Source organism: Lemur catta, chromosome 15 (assembly GCF_020740605.2).
Source record: "Lemur catta isolate mLemCat1 chromosome 15, mLemCat1.pri, whole genome shotgun sequence".
NCBI lineage: Eukaryota > Metazoa > Chordata > Mammalia > Primates > Lemuridae > Lemur > Lemur catta.
In genome coordinates this window covers 55,708,916-55,731,841 of record NC_059142.1, presented here as the reverse complement: position 1 = coordinate 55,731,841, position 22,926 = coordinate 55,708,916, and the positions used below count along the sequence as shown (strand labels likewise).

Below are 22,926 nucleotides of genomic sequence, written 5' to 3'. Positions count from 1 at the left end.
CACGCACACGACATCTCCTGTTCCGGTGACCTGCACTCACTCTGAACCCAGTCCGGCTGCCACCTCCCTGCCGCCTGGAGCCCCACCTTCCCGTGACACGTGGGTTGACTGACAACAGCTTGAAGAGCCTCCTCCAGCGGCCGGCTGTCACTTGCAAGGAGCAGAGCCAGCTGCGGTCACTTAAGCAGAAGAGGCAGTTGTCGGAAGGGCGCTGGTTACCCCAAAGATGACCCAGACGCCAGGAGAGCCAGGCTGAGGGAGTGGGACGTGCCAGACGCCCCTGAGGACACTGTGTCGGTCAGGTGGGCAGTGGGCAGCCGCAGGTCACGCTGCGCTAACAAGCAGCCCCGAGACACCAGCTGCTCTAGACAACAGGCTTCCTTTCCGGTCTGCTCCCGCGAGGAGGTCATCGCAGATCAGCGGGAGGCCTCCTTTCGTCCTGGTCACTCAGGGATCCGGTCACCGTGCCAGAGGGGAAGAAAGAGTAACCTGGAGGGTCTTCAGTGCTCCTGGCTCAGTGGGCCCTGGAGAAGGGTGAGGGCTGGAGATTGAGTGGATCACCAACTGCAAATTATCCAGTCAATCGTGACTGTGTAATGGAACCTCCATAAAAACCCATGAACACGGGGTCCAGAAGCTTCCCCACTGGTGAGCACAAGTGCCAGAGGGCACGGAAGCCTGGTGCCCCCACCCTGTATCTTGTCCCATGACTCTCTTCCATCAGGCTGTGCCGGGGTTGCATCCCTTGTAATCCATCAGCAACAGTAAGTATAGAACTTTCCAGAGTTCTATGAGCCATTCTAGCAAATTCCTGAACCCAAGGAGGGTGTCGTGGGAAACCCCTTTTATGGCTGGTTGGCCAGAAGTGCCGGTGACCCTCTGGGACTCATAATTGGCATCTGAAGTTGGGGGCAGTCTCGCAGGGCTGAACACTTAACTGTGGGGTCTGTGCTAACTGTGGGGAGTTAGCGTCAGAGCTGAATTGAATTGTGGGACACCCCAGCTGGCATCTGGAGAGTCGGAGAACTGGTCCGTGTGAGGGAAACCCCCAGACATTTGGTGTCAGAAGTGTGCGTAAAACTAGTTCAGAATGGTGAGGACACTCCTTTGGTGCATCTGTCCCAGCTCACCTCTTCCAAAGAACCTTCCAGAAGGCCTGAGGACGAATGGGCCACAGAGACACTGGGGCAGGAGAGCACAGTTTCAGCAACCAGCAGGCCTGTGTTGGAGGATGCTGCTCTTCCGCTGAGGAGGCTGGACCCTGAGCAAGCCTCTGAGCCTTCTGTGCAGCCTTAGTCTCTGCAGGTGTTTATAGGGGGGGTGTCTGATCCAGCAACTCCACTTTCGGGTACACACCTAAAAAAAATGAAAGCAGGATCCTGAAGAGCTACTTGCACCCCATGTTCATAGCAGCGATGTTCACCAGAGTGTACAGGTGGAAGCCGCGATTCCACTCCCACGAGGTCTGCCCACACTGTTTGGCGGAGACAGAAAGTGGCCCCAGTGGCCACCAGGGCCTGGGGGAGGGGAGACGGGGAGCTGTTTGTGGGGTTAGATTCCAGTGTGGGGCGATGCAAAGAGTCCTGGGGGTAAATGATAGTGGCGGTTGCACAACCGTGTGAGTGCACTGAATGCCATGCAGCTGCACACTTACATATATAGGTGTCACGGTACACGTCATGGTACATACATTTTACCACAATTTAAAACTTTTTAATGTAAGTGTTAAAAAGAGAGGTGCCTGTTGTACTACAGTCCGGTCTGTGGTGCTGCTCAGAGACCCTCTTTCCTTCCCTCTCCCTGGATTGGCACTGGAGACCCCCAACCCCAGACGCTCCCAGCTGCCCCCGCGTCACTGCCTGCTGGTTTCTGAGCATCCCGGGGGCGGAGAAGCAACAGCAATCACAAGCGGCATTTGCTAAGGGCTTCCACAGACCTGCATGCTTCGAGAGCTCTGTGGGGTTTACCTCATTTCGCCCTCCCCGCAGCCCAGAGAGTCGAACTCACCTGTCCGAGGCCACAGCTGAGCGGTGGAGCCGGCGCCAGCCCAGGGGAGACATGCAGCTCGCACACCTCGCACTAGCACCCCTGACTGCCTTCCCACCCCTGACTGACGGCACCTGGAGGTTGCTTGAAGCCAGTGCCCAAGGGCAGCCCGGAAGCAGGCTGTGAAGACAGCAGCACCCAGGGCCTACGTCTTCCTTCCTGGGCTGCAGCGAAGGGGTGTGGTCTCCACGCCAAGCCTGCGCCTTCTGAGATGCATGCTGGGACCCGCCTGGAAGGACCCGCCAGTCCTTGTCACCTCCTGGGTGGTGGTGCCCAGCCAGCCGTCTGTCCGAAAGGGTCTGCCGGTCACAGCACATCCTTTTTCCCTGAATGGCCCCAGTGCCCAGCCACGTGACTCCATGGGGCTCCTCCAAGGACACCTCCTTGTCCTATGTCCCCGGGAATGGCCACCCTGGTCGAGGGCTGGCTTTGCCTCCTCTCTGGGTCTTCCCCAGCTCTCACTGCTGGGCCCCTCCAGGGGTCTTCGGGGCAATTCTCTCTGCAGACTGAGCTGCAGGTGGCTGTCACCCCATGGGCATTCTTGACACTTCAGACATGTGCCCTGAGGTGCGTGGTGCCCAAGTCCATGTCCCGGGCGCTGGCAGAGTGACACGTGACGTGTGCAGGTGCCAGGTGAGAGCCCACGTGCGGGGAAGGGAGGGCAGGGCTCACGCTGTGGGTGCACCCAGGACAAGCTGTAAGAGCTACAGCAGCAAGTCAGTTTTGCAAAGCAATTTGTCCCCTCTCTCCAGCTGGCCCCAGGAGGCGCAGCTTAATCACTCTGGAGCACAGTCAGAAGACAGCAGAGGATGCACAGATCCCTGCCTTCTGCAGGGAACAACTGGCTTCTCCACGGCAGGCGGGACTGAAGCGTCCCCAGGGCAGAGGCGAGGTCACCCAGGTGTCTCCACCCCCCCCACCTGCATCTCTCTCCTCCCCCCACCAGAACCTGAGCCCTCAGGGGGCCCCTCCTCCCTCACTGGAAAGAGGAGCAAAACTGCCCTCCCCCGCCCCCGCCCGTGGAGGTCCCTCCCGAAACAGCATGGAGGGAGGGGTCTGTAAGCACCTTAAATCCTGTCTAGCTGGTCGGAGGTCTAGATAAAGAAATGAAACTAATCTGGTCTTTCAGGCACCAGTGGCTCTCCCAGCAGGGGTCTCGTGGTCTGCCACTGTGTCACCCAGCGCTGCTGGCTGTGCTGACTCAGAGCTGGGAACGGGCCAGTCCTTCACTCACACTCTCCTGGGAGTGACCTGCTCCCAGAGAGGGCAGCAGCTTGCCCAGGGCCACACAGCCAGGAGTGCAGGGGCAGGGGCAGCTCCCCGTGTGCAGTGGTTCTGGGGAGCAAGAGGACAGAGTCTCCAGGGGACACCTCCCCCACTGCCACCTGCCCCTCCAGTGTCTGGTTCCCAGGGGCAGCCCTCTCCCCGGTGGCCAACAGGGAAGTAAGCTTTAGAGAAGCATTTCCTTTCCTCTCTTCCTTTCCTTTTTGTTGCTCTGTTGCCCAGGCTGGAGTGCAGTGGCACCATCACAGCTCACTGCAGCCTCCAGCTCCTGGGCTCAAGCGATCCTCCCGCCTCAGCCTCCCGAGCAGCTGGGACTACAGGTGTGAGCCAGGACACCCCCAGGATGCCCGGCTAATTTTTCTATTTTTATTAGAGACGGGGTCTTGCTCTTGCTCAGGCTGGTCTCGAACTCCTGAGCTCAGGAGATCCTCCCACCTCGGCCTCCCAGAGTGCTGGGATCACAGGCACGAGCCACTGTGCTGGCCAGAGGAACATTTTCTATCAAAGGTCTGGCCACCCTCCCTCCAGTGCCAGGAAGGTGGGCCCATAAGACAGCCCAGCCAATCAGAGAGGGGCACTGCCTCCCTCCCCGAGGACGTGGGATTCCCCCTTCCCCCAGAATACCAGCCCCCCCAACCCCAAGCGTGTCCCTACCTTTGTGTCCCCCCTGCCAACCTTTTAAAGGGAACACTGCAGATTTAAACCACAAATTAAATTTTTAATGAAACCACACAACAGTAGTGCCCGATGCCATTCAATATTGATGAGATCACAGTGTCCGGCCGGCAGGCGCTCGCCCTGGAAAGTGTTTCAGGATGTTATGCACGCAATATGGGACCAAATTAATTATTTGCAACAAAGGGCTCCGCGCCTCTGCAGTGCTGCTGGGGCCTGGTGAGCGTAGATCCAGCGCTTTCCATTATCGCCAGCTATGAATGGCAGTCCCAGGGAAGGAAGCGGTGACATCACAGGCCCATACTAGAGAGCGAGGCTGAGAAAGCAAGACAGGGGTGGGGAGAGAGAGGCTGTGTGCAAGTGGGCTGGAGAGGGAGGGAGGCAGGGAGGGGGCGAGGTCTCACCATGGAGCACTTAGGCCTAAAGCAGAGACTGCAGCAAAATGCAGCCCATTTCTCCAGAGGCCCCAGTTCCTGCCTCCCTCGTCCAGCTCCGAGGCGTCCCCTCACTCAAAGAGGCTCCCTCGGGGCTGGGCACCTCAAGCCTAGTGTCCCTCCGCTGGGGAAGACAGCCACCCACTGGGCTGGCCCATGCACAGGTGCAGGGGCTGGGGGGTCCTGAGTCGGCCATTGGAAGGTGAGAGTCCTGGTGGCAGGTGAGCGTCCTGGTGGCCGGGGCAGCGGCCAGCTCCAGCTCCACTGTGGGGCCCCATCCGCAGCCTGCCCAGGACGAGGGGGGCACGTCCCTGGACCAGGCAGCCCGGCCCCTCCAGGCCAGCACAGCTGGGCTTGCAATAAGCTCCCTGGAAGCCACCCCTGGGTGACGGGTCACCCGAGAGCAGAGCAGACGGGGAGCTGGGGGAAGGGCAGAGTCCATGCCCAGCCGGGAGCTGCAGCCCAGGCAGCCACAGAGCAGGGCGCTCCCTGGGCCGTCCCCGTGCCATGTGCCCTGGGAACCCCTGGGAACCCCTGGGAGACAGGCAAGTCCCTCTTTCATAGACGAAGAAACCAAGACGAGTTTGAGTGACTGGTCTGAGGTTTTAAAACCGAGGAGGGCACAGCGGGGCCTCGAGGCCCACTGGCCTCCACGGGGACCTCCGGGTCCACCTGGCGGACTGGATCACGCCACTGTCCCTCCTCCACTGTGAGACACCGCTGGGGCCAGGAAAGGGCCACAAAACACAAGTGTCAGGCGTGTCCAAGACTGACATAAGGAATGGGAGTCAGAGGAAAAGGAGCCAGCAGGCACCCACCAAATCCTGGTTTGGTAGCGCGGAGGGTCTGCGCAGCCACTGGGCTCGCTGCAAAGCACCACGAAATCCCGCCCTGGTCCACCATGGCCCGCGCACGTCCGTGCTTTGGGCCCAGCCAGAAACCTCTCAGTGGGATCTTAACATAGTTAAGGGTAGCAGATGCCAACGCTTTAAGAAAAGTGCAGGAAAGAGAAACTCAACACCAAGAAAATTCTCTCCACCAATTTTTAAAAAAAATTAGCTGGAAACCTCACTGTGACTCCACTACCTGGGAGAGTTCCTAGCACATGGCAGTCCTGAAAGAATGTTCACCCAGTGAATGAATGAATGAAAACTCAGAAGCCCTGGTCCTGTGTTACTGGAATTAGTTGTACTATTTAGGGCAAGGCACTAAAATGTAAGAAGCCTTGATTGCCTCATCTGTAGAATGGGCAAATCAAACATAAGAATGCCACTGCCGTACCAGCCTCATCGGTGTGCTAAGGAAACAGATGAGGAGCTTATTTGCATTATGCCTTAATTCCGGAAGCTCCCAGCATCCCGGCCTGGGCACCTGGCCCCCACGGACTGTGTCGACCACGCACAGTGGCGGCCCTGTCCCCAGAGGAGGAGGCGTGACAGCCGCCTGCTCCCTGTCAGAGACCTCACTCTCCCCCTGCGAGGAGTGAGTGATGGCTTCCTCGCACAGACCTTGTAATAACTGTAATCTCTCGCCAGTACATACCATTTTTATTCCGAAACACTTTTATGCCTCAACTCATTTTATATTTCATATGCCCTCTCCTGGCGTTTGGCAGATGGTAAAATTGACGTGCAAGGACACAGCGAGCTGGCAGGCCCCCCGCCCAGACTGACGGCACACACCGCACCGCCAGATGCCGGGGGCGGGAAGGAGCACCCTGTCTCGGGAACACTTTAAGGCGAACTGCGGCTCTCGGGGTGGGGGCTCCAGGGCACCCTAGACCCGGCTTGTGCATCTATGAGCTTGGAGTCGGGAGTGATCGAGAGCATTTTGAAGTCCAGACGGCACCATACAAGCGCTTGAGAGTACTAGTATTCCTGCTGTCCTCGCTGTTGTTGAACTCAGAGATCAGAAATCTTACAACAACGACCCCCTAAGTACGGGAGTCCCAGCACGCTCTTTCCAGCATTCTCCTGTTTTTGTCCCTCCGTCTCCCCGGCTGGTCTCCCTCCTGGTCTGGCTATAAGTCCGTCACCCCTAAAGATGCTCCCAGGGCTCCATCGTCAGCCCCCGCCCCCCGCAGACCCTCAGGCCCCTTCGGCTCAGTTCAGCCTGGGCCTTGAGGAGAATCCTTGGACTTTACCGTTCTAACCTCGTCCTGGCGGTGGGACAAGCACCTCACACTGCACGGCCCCGCGTGAACTCATGGACTCCTCCCTCCCTCCAAACCCTCCCCAGTTGCCCCTTCTCCGCAGGGGGCACCACCACCCCTTTGCCCCAAGCAGGAAGGGAGCCAGGGGTCTTCCCGGGCCCCTTCCTCTCCTTCATCCCACACCTAAGCCTTCCCCAAGCCCTGCCAGTTGTGCCTCCTAAAATGTTCTCGAGTCCAGCCCTGCTCCCATCCTAGCACCCCTCTTCTGCAAGCCTTGCTCCCCATCCGGTCCGCCCGCCCAGGGCTCCCAGCTGTTCCCTGGGGGGGCCCTTGCCCCCTGGCCAAGGCACTGGCTCTCAGCTCTGCATACAGCACCCCAGGCCACCTTGCCCACCGCCCCACCGGCATTGCCCATGGTCCGCTTTGCTCTTCACTCTTGGCGACACGAAACATGTCACCCTCCATGGCCTGTCCCTCATCGCCCTCAGCGTCACTCAGGCTGGCCCCCTGCCTCTCACTTTTCAAGGCACCTCTCTGCCGTCACCTTCTCAGGAGACCCCGCCACTGGCTTGGGGCATCTCCTGTCTGTGTGGCACTCTTGCATGGTCCCCAAGGTGTGTCTGTCCCTGTCTAGCCTGCTAGGTCAAGCACTCAGGGATGGAGGACAGAGTTTTATTCACCCCCGGCCACTGGCACCTGGCCTGCCCCTCAGTGGATGCCCTGGAAATATCTGCTGAACTGGGGCCACGCTATGAACATTTACACTGCCCTGAGTGCCCGAGAATCCGCTGGCGCCGGGAGACCCCTCCTTGGAGAAGAACAAGACAAGGGCCCGGGTTTTCCCGTTTATTGGAGCCAGTAAGTCGTCAATTCAAGAGCACCTGTTCCTCCCCCGACCCAGTGCTGGGACCATGCAGGGTTCTGTCCCAGCCAGACTGGCCAGTGGCTGCCACCCCTGGTGAAAGCGGGGAATCTGGGGGGACCCCACTGCCCGTGACTGGCTGGTTCTCCACTGCCGCTGCCGCAGGTTTCACTGACTTTGCACAGAATCCAGCATGGGCACGAACGTGTGCACCCCGTGGGAAGGCAGGACTGGCTTCTCCTCCAAGGTGGCCTGGGGTCCGGGGTCTGCAGCCCTGGCCTGTGCTGCCCACACGCTGGGTGTGAGGGGCTGGGCCCCGCCCCCTCAGGTCTGCTCTCCCCTGTGCCCGCTGGGGGCTCCCTCCTGGGCCTTGGGGCACCAAGGCAGGGCGTGAGCCTCCTTCGGCCTCTCCTGGACGTGTGTGCGACCCTGGGCTGCTCTGGGCTCCCTGGGCCCCTCAGCTGTGACCACAGTGGCCCAGCTGTGCCTTTAAAGGCAAAGAATGTCAAGTGGACAGAAGGACTTTGAAAAGGGACAATTGCTTGTTTGTGAGATACAGTGATGCCTGCAGGGGTGTCATGAAGAGGGCAGAGGCTAAGGGACCTGTCCCTTATCACACAGAGCATGGGTGGGGCCTGTCAGGAGAGTGACTCCAGGGCACAGGTGGGCGGAGGCTGTGACTCAGAGGCGCTGTGGGGCTTGCTGCTGTCAGAGCAGCCCCACACCAACCCCCTTGGGCCTAGGGGTGCCTCACCTGGAGAGGGTCACATGGCCTGGCCTGGTCCTGAGGGCTCAGCTGCCGGGGGTCACTAGGATTCTCCCCTGGTGGCAGCCAGAAGCCCCTCTCCTCTGCCCGAGGACAACCGCACCGTGTGCCTTGAGCAAGGTGGATAACCACGCAGAACAGTGCACCAGCTGTGCCCGGGCAGCCCCAGGAATTGCCACCAAGTGAACACCCCCATGAAAGCAACTCCCAGATGGAGCAACAGGACACAGCCAGCACTCTGGGGGCTGCTGGAAACAGCGGAGCCCAAAACAACTGCGGAACATTACAGGGAATGTCCCCTGACACGGGAAACACCAGCCACTCACTTCACTGCAGACTGCCCTCCCACCCTGGACGAGACGCCAACACACCCAAGGGGGGCCCAGGCCACGTCCAGCAGAAGGGCAAGGACCTGACTCTCAGCTGGGGTGCACCGTGTCCCAGGCTGTGATCGGTGAGGGCTCCTCCTTCTTCCCTGGGCGGAGGGGGGCCAGGGCCTCTCCCACTCCAGCCTGCCCTGCCCTTCCCTCCCCTCCCAGCCTCACCTCTGCAGGGGCAGCTATTCTGGAAGGCAGGGTGGGGCCTCATGCTGGAAGGGCTCAGAGGCAAGTGGGGAGGCAGGTGCCTGTGCCCAGCACCCTCCCATTGCCCAGCCTGAGGACAGCTCTTTCTTGCTCAGGGTGGTGGCTCTAGACCCACTCATGGCCTTGGCCTGGGAGGGGACAGGCCCAGGAGATGCTACAGGCTGAGCGAGGGTCTCCGGCTCCGCACACCCCTGCGTAAGCTCCCACCGTCCGCCAGGAAAGACGCTTGGTGGGCACTGCAGTCCTGTAACACAGCCCAACCTGCTTGTCTAGTCTGTGCCCACCCGCCCCCTTTGCCTTCTCCCCCCCACCCCGAGTCTGGCCTCCAAGGCCTCTCCAAGCTCCTCCGCCAGCGCTGTGCTGAGCTGCCACTACCTGCAGATGGCTACATTTTCAGCACGTTTGCAAGTCCTAAAATGCTTGAACACAGTCGTCATTAAAATTTAAATGAAAAAAAAATAATTAAATAAATTATACTTAAAACAGGTAATTCTCAAAACTCATCACTTTCTAATCATGTTATTATATTTTAATGTCATCTATGCTTCTTAGGCTTATTCTCATCTATTGCACCAGCACTGGGGAGGCCTGTACCTAGGGCGCTACCTGTGCCCGGCTTCCCAAGTCCGCGGTGAGGTCCCGTCCACCGGCGGCCTCAAACTTACCCAGGTGGGCGCCTGCAGCGAACGCTTCCTCCCTCACCCTAGCTAGCGGATCTGGGTGTGGGACTCAGGCCTGGTGGGCATCGCTGGGTGTCCACAGCACCATGGAGTCCTCCTGACCCCAGAGCCAGACACGCTGGGTTTCCTTCTCTGATGGTCTAGGGCAGGGCAGGTCTTCTTTCCTTTCCCCAGCTCCCTGGGCTTCCAGATACTTCCAGAACACTGGGGAGGCAGAGGGAACCCTAAACACAACCAGACTGAATCTCTGCTTGCCCAGGATCTTGTGTCCAGCTGAAAAGGATTTAAAGGAGACAGCGGAATGTGGCAGGGTGGCCTCCACCTGAGGCTGTGCGGTGCCCACAGGTGTCCGTCCGTCTGTCACAGCGCCTGCTGCCAGACCCAGCCAGCCTAAGCCGTAGGTCCCAGGCTGGGCCCGAAGGGTCCCCGCCCCTTGACCGTGGTCTCCTCCCCCTGAAGAGGCCACGCTCCCCAAAGGTCCCGCTGCCCCTGGACGCTGTCCCAGGGCCCCTCTTCTCCCGTCCACTCCCGTCCCCGTGAAGGGGGGACCCGCCCCTCAGTGCCGAGGTGCCAGGCCGGTGAGGTCTGCCTCCCTGGGGCGAAAGCCAGAGGGAGGCGTCCCAGAGGTGGACACGCAGCAAAGCCCGGCCCGGCCTCAGGCGCCGCGAAGGCTCCACCGCACCCGGGGCTCATGATCAAGACGTGGCCAGGGGTTCCCGGCTCCGTGCAAACAGCCTTCCCTGGGGAAGGGCCGCCCCCGCCCCGCGCCCGCGCGCTCTCGGGGTCGGGCCAGAACTGCCTCCCTTAGGTGCGTGGGGACGGCCGAGGGGCCGGAGCGCTGGGGCGGGGAGGGCAGCCGCCCGGGTCTCCGGATGGGAGCTGGGCTAATTCCTCCCGAGCTGCGTTCCAGCCTGCGGCGTCCCGGGAGCACGCTCCGCGTGGGCACGCGCGTGGCTGGCCCCTCCCGCGGCCCGGGGCCGGGAGAGGACACGAGGGGGCGCGGGCCCTCGGTGGTTAGCGAGCGGGGCGAGCGGCGCGGGCAGAGGCGGGAGCCCCGCACGCCCTCCGAGCGCCGAGCAAAGGACAGCGCGTGCGGGCCGCGGGGTCCCTCTGGCGCCGGGAAGCGGTGGCCGAAGCGCGGGCGGGCTGGCAGCCCGGGGCTCAGGGAGGCCTAAAGGCTGAGACGCCGAATGCAGGCGGCGGGGAGCCCGGGGGCTGGGCGTGGGAGGGGGCCGTGGTTTTCCGAAAAGGTCTCAATCGAGCTGGTTTCTGCTCCCGCCCGCGGGCGGCTGCCCAGTCCCCGCACCCAGGAGCTGCCCGGGGCTCCCTCTGGCTGGGGGCTCCGGGCCGTCGCCGCGCAGAGACGCTGCGGAATGCAGGGGCGAGTGGGGAAGGGGGGCGCGGGGGGGTGTCCGCCGGGCCACGGCTCCAGACCGACCTCGGGAGTCTCAGCCCGCGGTTTTCTCCTCTGTGCAATGGGGGTTTGGACGAAGAGCTTCCTGGGTGCTTTTGGGGACGCCGCTCGGGCCCTGGTCGGAAGCCGTGAGCGGGCGGGAGCCAAGGCGGGAATCCGGAGAGGCGAGCCCGGCGGCGCCGCTGTCCGGAAAAAAGGCGCGAGCGCGTGGGTGTCTGGGCCGAGTGTCTGGGAGTAAAATGCCAACGTGCGGAGCCTCCCGGGAGCGACGCCCCCGTCCACCTCCGGGACCCCTCCCGCTGGCTTTCAGGCCGGGAAGCGGGACAAGCCGGGCGCACAGGGAGCGTTAAACAACGAGCACAGGCGGACGCCCAGACGCGCGCCCGCGCCTCCGCCTGGAGAAGGTGCTGGGGCGCGGACGGCTCCCCCGCGGGCCCCTGCCGAGGCGCCGCTAGCTCTGCGCGTCCCCCGAGGCCGCAGTGAGCGTCCAGCCTGGCGACGCCGTCTGCCCGGAATCGGTCGGTTCCGCTGGCAGGAAAGGCTCGACCCGCCGGCGCGGCCTCCGAGAAGTGCCTCCTGCCACCCCCCCACCCCACCCCACCCCACCCCACTCCCGACGTTGTCAGGTCCACGAAGCAGGGGGCTGGGGGAGGGAAGCCAGGAGAGTCGAGAGCCAGATTGTGGGAGGTCCCCAGACCCGGGGTGTTTAGTGGCTTTTCAACACAAGGACATCTAAGAAACGTGCCGCGGCCCACGGACCCCCTCTCCGGACTTAGCGCGGCGCGAGGCCCCTCTCCGCGGTGCCACCCGCTGGGCGCGCGGGCGTTGACGCTTTGAGTCACCGAGGGTGCTCGGCGCCAGCCGGCCGAATTCTGCCTCCCAGGCCCGCCGAGGTCTCCCATCGCCCGGAGCCCCGTCGGAGATCTGGGGACACCACGCAGGTGGCCCATCCTCCTGTCGGGGGCCTGGCCCGACCTCCTCCTTCCCCCTGGGCTCTCAGAGCCTTCGGGGAAGCGGCGCGGGCCCAGGCGGGGGCGGGCCGGGGGAGGAGACGAGGGGTGGCGCAGGCGGCCGAGGTAGCCCCTGTCGCGCCCCGATGCGACCCCCGCCGCGCCGCGGCCGAGCCGCAGACAATTAAAGCGGGATTCCTCCCCCGCTGACGTCGGCGGCGCGAGGCCCCTCCCGCGGCGGCATAAAAGGCTCGGGCTCCGCAGCGCAGGCAGCAGTGGGGGCCCGAGAGCGCGGCCGAGTGCACCGCGCAGCGCGGCGCCCAGAGCGCGGGCCGCCCGCCGAGCGACAGCCCAGCCGGTCCCAGCCGGAGCCGAGCCCCAGCCGCGCCGAGCCGGCCCGGAGCGCCCGGTGCCCGCAGCCATGCCGGCCGGCCGCGCCGCGCGCACCTGTGCGCTGCTCGCCCTCTGCCTCCTGGGCGGCGGGGCCCAGGATTTCGGGCCGACGCGCTTCATCTGCACCTCGGTGCCCGTGGACACCGACATGTGCGCCGCGTCCGTGGCCGCCGGCGGCGCCGAGGAGCTCCGGAGCAACGTGCTGCAGCTCCGCGAGACCGTGCTGCAGCAGAAGGAGACCATCCTGAGCCAGAAGGAGACCATCCGCGAGCTGACCACCAAGCTGGGCCGCTGCGAGAGCCAGAGCACGCTGGACACGGGCGCCGGCGAGGCCAGGGCGGGAGGCGGCCGCAAGCAGCCCGGCTCGGGCAAGAACACGATGGGCGACCTGTCCCGGACTCCGGCCGCCGAGACGCTCAGCCAACTCGGGCAAACTTTGCAATCGCTCAAAACCCGCCTGGAGAACCTCGAGGTCCGCGCGCGCCACGGTTCCCCGCCGGCTCTCGCGCCCCTCTGCCCTCCCCCGCCCCCCTCCCGACCTGGCCGGGCACCCCCCACCCCCACCCGGCAGCGCCCTGCTGCCCGGCTGGCGCCTCCCCGAGCCTGCGGGGCCCCTCGGGCGGCCACTGGCCCCGGCTCCCCCCGCCAGGCCGCCCCCGCAGTCGCCCCGAGGGGACCGCGCCACGGGCCTCCCGCACGGTCTCCGCTCTTCGCATAACGGTGTGGTTTCCCCCGCCCTTGCACCCCCGCAGCAGTACAGCCGGCTCAATTCCTCCAGCCAGACCAACAGCCTCAAGGATCTGCTGCAGAGCAAGATCGATGACCTGGAGCGCCAGGTGCTGTCTCGGGTCAACACTCTGGAGGAGGGCAAGGGGGGCCCCCGGAACGACACGGAGGAGCGGGTCAGGATCGAGAGCGCGCTGACCTCCCTGCACCAGCGCATCAGCGAGCTGGAGAAAGGTAATGGGCGCCGAGGGGCCTGCCGCCAGCCTCCCTCCCGGCTCCCTCCCGCACCCCTGGAGCCCTTCCTCGTCCCCACACCCCTCCCCAGGTCTGGGCTCCCAGCTGGTGTTCCGCCAAGCCTGGGCCCTGGCCCGGACTTCGGGGAAGGGGAGGCAGAGAGGAGGAAGGGATGCCACAGTCCTCGCATCAAGACACACTTACACACTCACTGGGTTTTTCAAGTCTGATTTGTTTAATCTTCAGTAACTTTGCACAGTATCTGTGGCCAGCCCATCCATCCTCTCCCTGGTTGAGAAAGCCTCTCTCTGGCCCGTCCCCACCCCAGTAGACAGCTGGGTGCTGGCTGGGGCTGGGTCCTCTGGGCCCCTGGCCCAATTGGGCTACTGAGCATGTTTCCTGCCAGCTCCCTGGTGCCCTGGCATCCTCTTTGGATCTCCGGTCCCCCCCCCCTCCAGCCCCCTCCCTGAGGTCCCTCCCTGAGGTTTTCGCTTCTGAGTGACCCAAGGGGCATCTTTCTGCCCCCGAGGTCCCCCAGTTGCCAGCTCAGGCCGGGCAGGGCTCTCACCCTGGGCACACGGGTGAGCTCCAGCGGCTCTGACTTGAAGTCGCAGAAATCAAACAAGGTTGTAAAAGGGGGAGGGGGCGCCCTGTTGGGGCAGGGCCACGTGACCCTGCTCAGACCGCAAAATGTGCCGGACAGATTTAAACAGTGCCATCTTAAGGCGCATTATGTAACTGAAAAACAGATCGGGAAGGAGGGACCTCGGGAGGGAGGGGGAGGGAAGGAGGGGAGATGAGGGGATGAACAACACCCTGGAGAGGGGCCAGGAGCTGGATCTCCCCCCTCGCAGCCCTGACTCAGTGGGGGCAGTGCGGGGGGCTGCACTGAGGGCACCAGCCTGCTCTGCTGCCCCACAATTGGCTGAGAGGGGGAGGGGTGCTGGCCCAGCAGGGTGTCTTCTAGAAATAATTCTTGGCCTGGGGAACTGGTTTCTTCCCAAGTGCCCTGGCAGGACCACAGGTGCACGCCCGGAACCTGGCCGGGGCATGTGCGTGTGTTCCTGGGCTCTGGGCCTGGTAGCAGTGCCCACTGCTGGACTGGAACATTCACCTGGAGTCCGTCACACCATGCCATGGGTTGGGGGGCCTTTCACTGGAGCCACTGGCCAGCTGCGGGGGAGCTGGTGGCTGGGCAAGGGGGAGGCTACCTGGCCAGGGCCTGAGTTTTCAGGAAGCTCACCTGAGACTGTGCCTCATTGTCAAAGCAGTCACCTTGGGGAGCCCCTGCTCCAAGAATGCTGTGAGCAGGGAGGGGCTGACTCTCCCTCCTGAGGGGTGAATGGGGTTCTGGAAACAGCCGAGTCCTCAGGGGTCCGATGAATGACGGGGCTGCAGCGTGCCTCAGCCTCGAGGGAGTTGTCTTGGGTGAGGGTCTGAGAGAAGAGTCCGGGATGAGGGACTCTGAGCTCTGTCACCTCCTGGAATCAGGGCAGCCCCTGAGGGGAGCTGGCCTCGTTCCTCTTTCCTCCACGGCCACACCTTCTGGGTTGGGTGATGGGGTGTGCACTGACTTGACGGCCCCATTCCCTCCCCACGCCCACCACACAGCCCAGGTGTGGATGCCTGCAGCCTGCCACCACGCCCCAGGGACAGCACCGTGTGGGAGAGAGAGCCAGCCAGGCTCAGGGTGCAGAGACCTTGGCCCGGCGCCCTGGGGCAAAGCGCTTGACCTGGGGAGCCGCCCCCCTGCATTCGCAGGATGGAGACCAGAGCCTGTCTGGTCCGAGTCACAGGGCTTGGCAGGGACGACGGCAGCTGGGACACTGATGAGCACGTCGTCAAGGTGCAGACGTCAGGATGTGTCCTGTCCTCCGCAGGTCAGAAGGACAACCGCCCCGGAGACAAGTTCCAGCTCACGTTCCCGCTGCGGACCAACTACATGTACGCCAAGGTGAAGAAGAGCCTGCCAGAGATGTACGCCTTCACCGTGTGCATGTGGCTCAAGTCCAGCGCGGCGCCGGGGGTGGGCACGCCCTTCTCCTATGCCGTGCCCGGCCAGGCCAACGAGCTGGTCCTCATTGAGTGGGGCAATAACCCCATGGAGATCCTCATCAATGACAAGGTAGAGCCCCCGCCCCGCCAGGGCGAGACCCCCAGGGCCCTGGGGTGTGCCGCGTGCCAGCGCAGGGCTGTGGGGGCCTCGCACGCTGCTGGCGCCCCAGGAGAAGCGTTTGCCAGGCGGGACTGAGGGGTGCAGGGTGCAGACGCTCAGAGACCAGGGAGAACTGGAACCTTCCTAGACCTGGGGGGGCCTCCTGGGTGGGGGCTGGATTTGGCAGAGAATGATCCGTGGGGCCAGTCCTGCCCGTCCCACTGCTGTGATCCCGACGCCTCCTCTGCCAGCTGGCCTGGCACTGTCTCTGCTCCCCCAGAGCTGGGGACCCATGTCTCCGCAAGGGTGGCAAAGGTGCCCCTAGAGATCTTTCCTGAGTCCAGATCTATCACACTCAGCCCCCCATGTCACAGGAGGCAGCCAGGGCATGTGACCCCTTGGCAGAGGCAGCACTGGGCAGCCCCTCCCCTCTAATGACCCCTTCTCCAGAATCGCTGCCAGCTTCCAGACGCCCTCCTCGCCACGCCAGTGGTGGGAGCAGCTGGGTAAAGCCCTGGTTCCTGACACCGTGCCCCAGAGAGGGCTGTGCCTGTCTGGATCCCATTTCCCAAGTGGAGGAGGTGTGAGGGTTCTTTTCCTCACTCTCTGCTGCTGCTGCGTCCTTCCTGCCTGGATGGAAGAGAGGGAGTGAAATTCCAGGCCGGGGGCTGTTCTGAGCTTTAAAAGGCACTGGGCCATCTCCCTGTGGCGCCTCTCAGGTCCTCCGCAAAGGCCTGCCACGCTGTAGAGCAGCAGCCCTAGCACTGGAGATGGGTGTTGGACGAGAGAGGAGAGGCCAGCTAGACCCTGCGGTGCGGCCCGGAGGCCCGGAAGGCGGGGTGGACTCAGACTCGGGACGCGCCCTCACCCTGGCCGTGCCTTGTGCACTAGCAGAGAGGGAGGAGGGCGCAGGAGGGAGGAGATCTGTACCCAGGTGGCCCTTCGACCTTCGTGGCCCTCTTGGCAAAGCACTGCGTTTGCTATGGGATTCCACGGGCCGCCCGTGGACGGGCTGGAGGGAGGCGCTGCGAGAATCCGGCAGCGGTTCTGGATGTTTATTTGAGAAGTGGAGATAGAAAAATAACAGCCCTGATCCAGCAGAGCCCATGATCCGAGTCGCACCCGCACCCATGGGCTGGTGTGCCTTCTTCTCCCTCCCAGGTGGCCAAGCTGCCCTTTGTCATCAACGATGGCAAGTGGCACCACATCTGCATCACCTGGACCACCCGGGACGGGGTCTGGGAGGCCTACCAGGATGGCACCCAGGGCGGCAGCGGGGAGAACCTGGCACCCTATCACCCCATCAAGCCCCAGGGCGTGCTGGTGCTGGGCCAGGAGCAGGTACTGGCACTGCCCACTGGGCCCGAGAGCGGGACGGGAGCGCGGAGCCAGGGAGGGAGGCGGAAGTGGTCTCCCAGGCATGGCCGGGGAGAAGGTTACGCAGCAGTTTGGGCAGACCCCTGTCCTGGGCCGGCTGGCTCAGGAAGTTCAAGCAGGAGTGAGCTTCGTTGCCATGCTCTCAGTAGCTGGGAAGGCCAATCCTGCTTTTAGCCATGAATAATTTAGTGCCTGTGAAGTGGTTTGTCTCCCCTTGGGCACCTGGGAGGGAGGTGGAGGGACGGGAGCATCCAGGCTGCCAACGAGTGCCGCCTGGGTAGGGCCCAGACCCTGTGGCCGTGTAGCCATGGCCCCTGCGGACCCCTCACGCACTGGCCAGGGGCCGGCTGCCGGAGCGGCAGGGCCCAGGGCCCACAGGACAAGATTCCCGGGCAGAGGCTGTCGGCACCGTCCCCTCCCCTGGGCTGCTTCAGGGTAGGGCTGGACGCAGGGGACACCCAGACCCTCCCCCCATGGCCCCTCCACCCTCACCCTCTGCTTTTCTCTGAAGGACACTCTGGGAGGCGGGTTTGATGCCACCCAAGCGTTTGTGGGCGAGCTGGCCCATTTCAACATCTGGGACCGCAAGCTGACCCCGGGAGAGGTGTACAACCTGGCCACCTGCAGCAGCAAGGCCCTCTCTGGCAACGTCATCGCCTGGGCCGAGTCCCACATCGAGATCTACGGCGGAGCCACCAAGTGGACATTCGAGGCCTGTCGCCAGATCAACTGATGGCCTCAGGCCGGGCTGAGGCCCCCACGCCCGCCGCCCCTGCTTGTGCAGTGATGACCTGTCCGTCTCCTCTCTCCCTCCCCCAGGAATGAGCCGAGGCCGTCGCCCCTGCACACACCCACGCCCACGCACACGCACACAGCCTGGTTCCGTCCTCCTCGTGCACGTGAAGCAGCCCGGCTCCCCTCTGTCCCCGAGGACACCCACCTCTCTCTAGGAGCCTGGCCTGTCTCTCAGGCGCCCCAGTCCCAGCTAGAGCAGGCGGCAGCGACATCTTGAACAATGCAGAAGTAGGTGAGAGGGTGTGTGTGTCTGTGTGTGTCCACGTGTGTGCCTGTGAGGGCGGCTGGGGAGGCTTTTTCTTTTAGGAAGAAGGATTTCGATTCCTTCCTTCTTTGTGGCTTTCGGAGATCTCGCGAGGGGTCGAAACTCTGTCTACGCCACCTTGGTGAGCTCCCGCGTGCCTTGGGCTGGCGCATCTCCCCAGCACGCACCTCTGTCTTCATTTGCAGCCCTTTTTCTGAGTGACATATGTCTATATTGGTACAATAAATGTCTTTTAGTGGTTTGTTAAAGGCCAGGGGCCCTCTCCACGGAGAACTGTACCTTGTGCTAGAGACAGATTCTCTCTGAAGGCTGCAGGCTGGCGGGCCTGGGGCAGGGCGGGCGCTGCGGGGGGCCTGGCGGCCTGCACACCCAGCCCAGCCGGCTCTGCCCCGGCCTTCCCGCCTCCCTGCATCCCCGGAGGCTGAGATCTGTCCCCCTTCCAGCCTCCAGTGCTGTGCTGCGTCAGCCCAGGTGGCGCTGAGAGCGGAGTGTCCCACTCGGCCGGGAAGCCAGGGCCCAGCACTCTCCCCTGTTGCCTCTGGTAGTGCGAGACCAGGGTCTTCGAGAGGGACCTTTTAGAGAAGGGAGCCCACATTCTGACTGAGACCCAGGCACACGGGGCCACTGAGCCTTGAGCCATTGATGGGAAGGTCCTCCTGGTGGGACTTCTGACAGCCATATCCCCCAGTCCACCCCGGGCCAGGGGGCTTGTTCAGACCCCTCCGAGAGGCAGGGGCTCTACAGGCCTCCCTCACGGAGCCAGGCCCGGCCAGGGTGGGGGCCTGCAACGCACTGCCCCATCTCACAGGGCTCACCCCATAGCAGACCCCAACCTGTGACCAGCCCGCGGCACTGAGCCCTGCCCGGTGTCCGGAACCTTTGACTTTTTTGTTCCCCATGAAAAGCAACAACATGAACATTTCCTTCTAGTCCTTCCAAGGAGGGGAGCAATGTGTGTGTGTGTGTGTCTGTGCGTGTGCGTGTGTGCCCATGTGTCACGGGAGAGAGAGACCGTTGGGAGGGGCACGATGCCCTGTGTAGGGCGAGCTCCCTGCTTTGTTGTATCATCCACTGGTCGCATGCCCTGAGGCTCCCTGGACTCTGTCTCCAGGCGTCTAATTAGCAAAAGGCTGACAAGTCTTTCTAGAAATTCTACTGCACCGGGCTCATCTGCGGCTGCAGGCATTTCTTCAGGAGGAACAGGTGTTTTCATCTTCTGTTCCTTCCAGGGCCACCTGTCCCCTTAAACACAGGTCCATGTTGTGTTGGAAACCTAGTGCGTCTGTGTGTGTCTGTGTCAGTGTCTCTGTGTTGTTCTCGTGGGTGTCTGCACGTCCTGGTCGCCGTCTGCAACGCGTCACTCTCAAGGGAGGGTGCAGGTCAGGCGCCGCGCTGCGCATTGTTGTTCAACAGTGGCTTTTCTTAAATAATTGTGCTTCATCAGCGCCCGTCGGGTTGTGGCATCCTTGGATCTGCAGGGATCTTCTCTGTTTGCATGTTCCTCGGGGTGCGTGTTCCTTGCTCCCTGGGTCCAGTGTGTGTCCCTTGCCTGCATGGACTTCTCCAGTTCCGTGTTGTGTGCTGAGTGCCACCCAGTGTCCTGTGACCACCTGTGTAGCTACCGGAAATGGCTGGGTTAGCAAGCCAGGGGTGTGAGAGGAGGTCGAGAGAGATCAGTTTCCCTCTCTCCCTCCCCACCCCCGACACACCAAGAAGTGTTTAACATGTAAGTTGAGACCAAGCCTAAAGAATTCCCAAAGTCGGGAGAGCCTGAGAGAGCTCGGAATCGCCTCTCAGGACCAGGTCTAGCCCACCCCTCGGTCCCACTGTCTTGGAGCTGTCACGTAGGCGGGGCCCGGCGCGGGCTGTGCTAGGCGCTCCCTGGTCAGTGCCTCCCACCAGCCCCCGCCCGGCCAATCTGCCGGACCCCAGACCACCTTCTGCCTGGAGCGGCCAGGTGGGAGCTGTCCGTTCAGGACCACGAGCCATCCTCTGCCCTGACTAGAGAGGGGCAGAGCACACCCCAGTGCTTTCGCCTCTGTCCCTGCAGCCTCCCGGCCTGCTCCCCGCCCCTGCCCCCTCTGCCCCACCCATGGTGCCAGGGCCGACGCTGACACTTAGCTCCCCCGACTCCCTCACTGTGTTAACACTTGGCACTTTGCTGGCCCCAAGAAAGGTAGATGACACAGCAGCAGATCTAATCCACATAGTTTCCATCTACTTAATCTGATTGATGTTCCCTCTTGCACTGAATAATACATGCCTCTCTCAGGTAAGCCATTTTATAAAACACGGAGATAACAAAGCACTGTCGAGACAGTGTGTGCTTCTGCCGATCTGGTGTCCGCCAGCTGCCGGGCCGGGTGTCCGCGGTGGGAGAGCTGCCGGCCGGGGCTCTCCGGGCCCTCGGGGGCTGAGATCCCACTTGAATCGTAAGCCTTCTTGCTTTTGATAACACAGTATTATTTCTCTTACTGTAGAAGAAAAAGTTTATTACCAAACAAGAGTATTTTTATGAAAGAAAAGGACAAACCTATAAATTAACTCAACCTATATATCTCCCTTGAAAAGACTTTCAGGCCCCTCCTACATGTAGGACTGAAAGCCCATATTTTGGAAGAAAGAGATACATTTTGTATGCTTTCTTTTCCTTTTGTAGATTCCCAGTTTATTTCCTAAGACTGCAAAGATCACTTTGTCACCAGCCCTGGGACCTGAGACCAAGGGGTTGTCTTATGGGCAGTGAGGGGGTGGGAGAGGCTGGCATGAGGTTCGCAGCCGCTCCCGTGAGCTCCGGAGAGGAGCCACCTGTTCTCAAAGTGTGGGGGGGACCAGGAGTTAGAATTGGCCATGTACGCTGGACCCTTTGTCTTGGTGCTGACTTACTGAGCGGAACAAGCTGAGGGTTTGAATGTCAGTTCCAGCCGTGGCGGAAGAAACTTGGGTTACATATTGTCAATACCAAGAGGAAAGAATCCTTTGTAATCACAGCAACCAAAATGTGGCTTGAAGAAGTCACAGTTTAACAGTGTGTAAATTTACTCAACTGATGACGGGAAATGTATCACTTCTGTGCAGTGGACTTAAGTGCAATTTGTCAAAGGGGAACAAGTCATTGAGGAGAAAAAAAAAGCCCAATACTTAGAGTCCCAATTTTGTCTTATTTGCCAAAAAAAAAAAAAAAAGCAACCCCCCAAGATTGACATTGTCATAATGTACATACTGTATAATAGGAGGGAGAATAGGTGTATCTTACTTTCATTATTTGCCGACCAAAGCTGTACATTTCTCATATGATCTGCAGCCTTTTTGGGGTATCAAATGGGTCAAAACCATGGGACCTGCCACTTCCCATCAGCAGTTCTGGAAATGCACTATTTCTACTGGTATTCTTGCTTTTTTTTTCTTTTCATTTTCTTGCTGAAATGACATGAATTGTTGAGTTTATTTTTACACAGTAAAGAGTGAAGAAAGATTGTGGTCTCTTTGCAATGTCTCTTCTCTGAGGCTTGGCAGTACCATCGCAGTCTGCCCAGCCGCACCCCGCTCTTCCTTCCTCCCCTGCCGTGTCCGGGTGATGCTCACCTGCAGGGGAAGCATGCCTGCGTCTGCCTCGCACTTGCTCCTCAGCGACCCCACAAGCGTGGGTGACACTTGGGTGGGGGGTTCCCAGTTTCACAGGGGCAGCTGACACTGAGGCAGAGAGAGGCCACGCTGGGTCGGGGTGCAGAGTGACTCCCCTCCCCTACCCTGCAGCCCTGCTCCCTCCTGGGTAAGTGGCCACAGCTGGGCACAGGTTCCAGACAGCCTGGGCTTGTTATTCCCAAACAACCCTGTCCTCTGTCCTCTGCAGTGTCCTGCTGACCCCCTTCCCTCCTGTGGGGCTCCAGGCCCTCCCTGCACTCAGGTCTGAGGGTGTCCCCGAATGCACACAACAAAGGAATGGATGACGCAGGACCCCTGGGGCTGGGGCTCCCTGGAGGGCAGCTCGACTCTGAATACACATAGCACTTGCCAGCTGCTTCCTTCCAAGAGACAAAATGACCAGATCCAAGGGCCTTGGTGTGCGTGATCCCAGGAAATTTACACCCTGAAGTCAGGGGACATGGAGCCAAACCAGCCTGCCCGGTGGCTCGGGTGGTCTCCCCACACCACACAACACAGGGTCAGTGGAAGGGACCAGCCACTCTGGCTTCTTGTTGGCATTGCCCAGGGACTTCCTGCCCAGTGCTCTGGTGTCCCCTGGCCGGGACTCAGGAGCTGGGGCTTGGGGGAGTGTGAGCCAAGGTTTGGTCTCAGCAGGGCAGGCAGGTCACCCCACTGTGGCCCTGCAGAAGGAGCCTCGGTCAGGAGGGAGACCTTGGCCTGTTTTCCCCACAGCCGTCCTTGGTGGGTGGCTGTCACCCACAGGGTCACTCACGGCCGGGCCCGGGTTGTGCCTGATTCCAGCAGCTCCAGCTGACACCCCCTGGCACCTCCCGCTCAGAAAAGTGCGTAGTCTGTCTGTGACAACGCCACACTTACATTTCTAATCTCCATGTAGGAGCTCATTCAAAAACTTGGGTGTCGTGACTATCATTAGAAACAAATGGCTTTCCATGCTTCTCACACCTGGTCTCGCGCTCAGTGAATGCCTTGGGGGCCGTGGAGCGCGGAATAGCAGCTCAGAGGGACACTGCCGGGCCTCGTGCCTGGGCAGGTTTCCGTGGCCTGGGTGGAGGGACACAGGCTCAGGATTGCAAAGCCAGAAGGTGGCTGGGAAGTCGTGGACGGCAGCAGCCCATTGGATGCATGGAACTGCTCTCGGCTTACACGCCTCTGGTGATGGGAACTCATTTCCAGAGGGACGGTCTGTCCCATTTCGGACGGCTCTATCAGCAAGTTTCCTTTTCTATCCCTCGCTTTTATGTTCTTGCATATCGTGCTCCGTTCCTCACACCGAGCTGCAGCTTCCACGCATCTGCCGTGCTCGAGACAGCAGCGCCGCGTCTCGCTGAGTCTTCATCCTCCCTGCCCCCACGCAGGCAGCCTGGCTGGCGGAGCCTCTAGCTCTGTCCTTGGGGAGAAAAGAGACGCTACATGCGAGACCCACTGGAGGTCTGAGCCGGAAGAGCCTTGGGGCACATCTAGTTCA

The 22,926-nt window shown here is 61.7% G+C and overlaps 1 protein-coding gene across 1 annotated transcript; it reads left to right on the top strand.

Annotated features, from left to right (window-relative positions):
* Positions 1–12,143: 12,143 nt before the first annotated feature.
* On the top strand, positions 12,144–21,267 carry NPTX1 (neuronal pentraxin 1). Its single transcript, XM_045569638.1, has 5 exons — positions 12,144–12,712; positions 12,993–13,200; positions 15,081–15,325; positions 16,517–16,696; positions 17,244–21,267. Exons 1-5 carry the CDS (start codon positions 12,269–12,271, stop codon positions 17,463–17,465), a joined length of 1,299 nt encoding a protein of 432 aa, XP_045425594.1. The 5' UTR covers positions 12,144–12,268; the 3' UTR covers positions 17,466–21,267.
* The last annotated feature ends 1,659 nt before the right edge of the window (positions 21,268–22,926 follow it).

Coding starts and splice junctions, on each gene's coding strand:
- NPTX1 (XM_045569638.1), top strand. CDS start 12,269: ATGCCGGCCGGCCGCGCCGCGCGCACCTGTGCGCTGCTCGCCCTCTGC. Junction 13,201..15,080: donor CATCAGCGAGCTGGAGAAAG/GTAATGGGCGCC, acceptor TGTCCTCCGCAG/GTCAGAAGGACAACCGCCCC. Junction 15,326..16,516: donor AGATCCTCATCAATGACAAG/GTAGAGCCCCCG, acceptor TCTCCCTCCCAG/GTGGCCAAGCTGCCCTTTGT.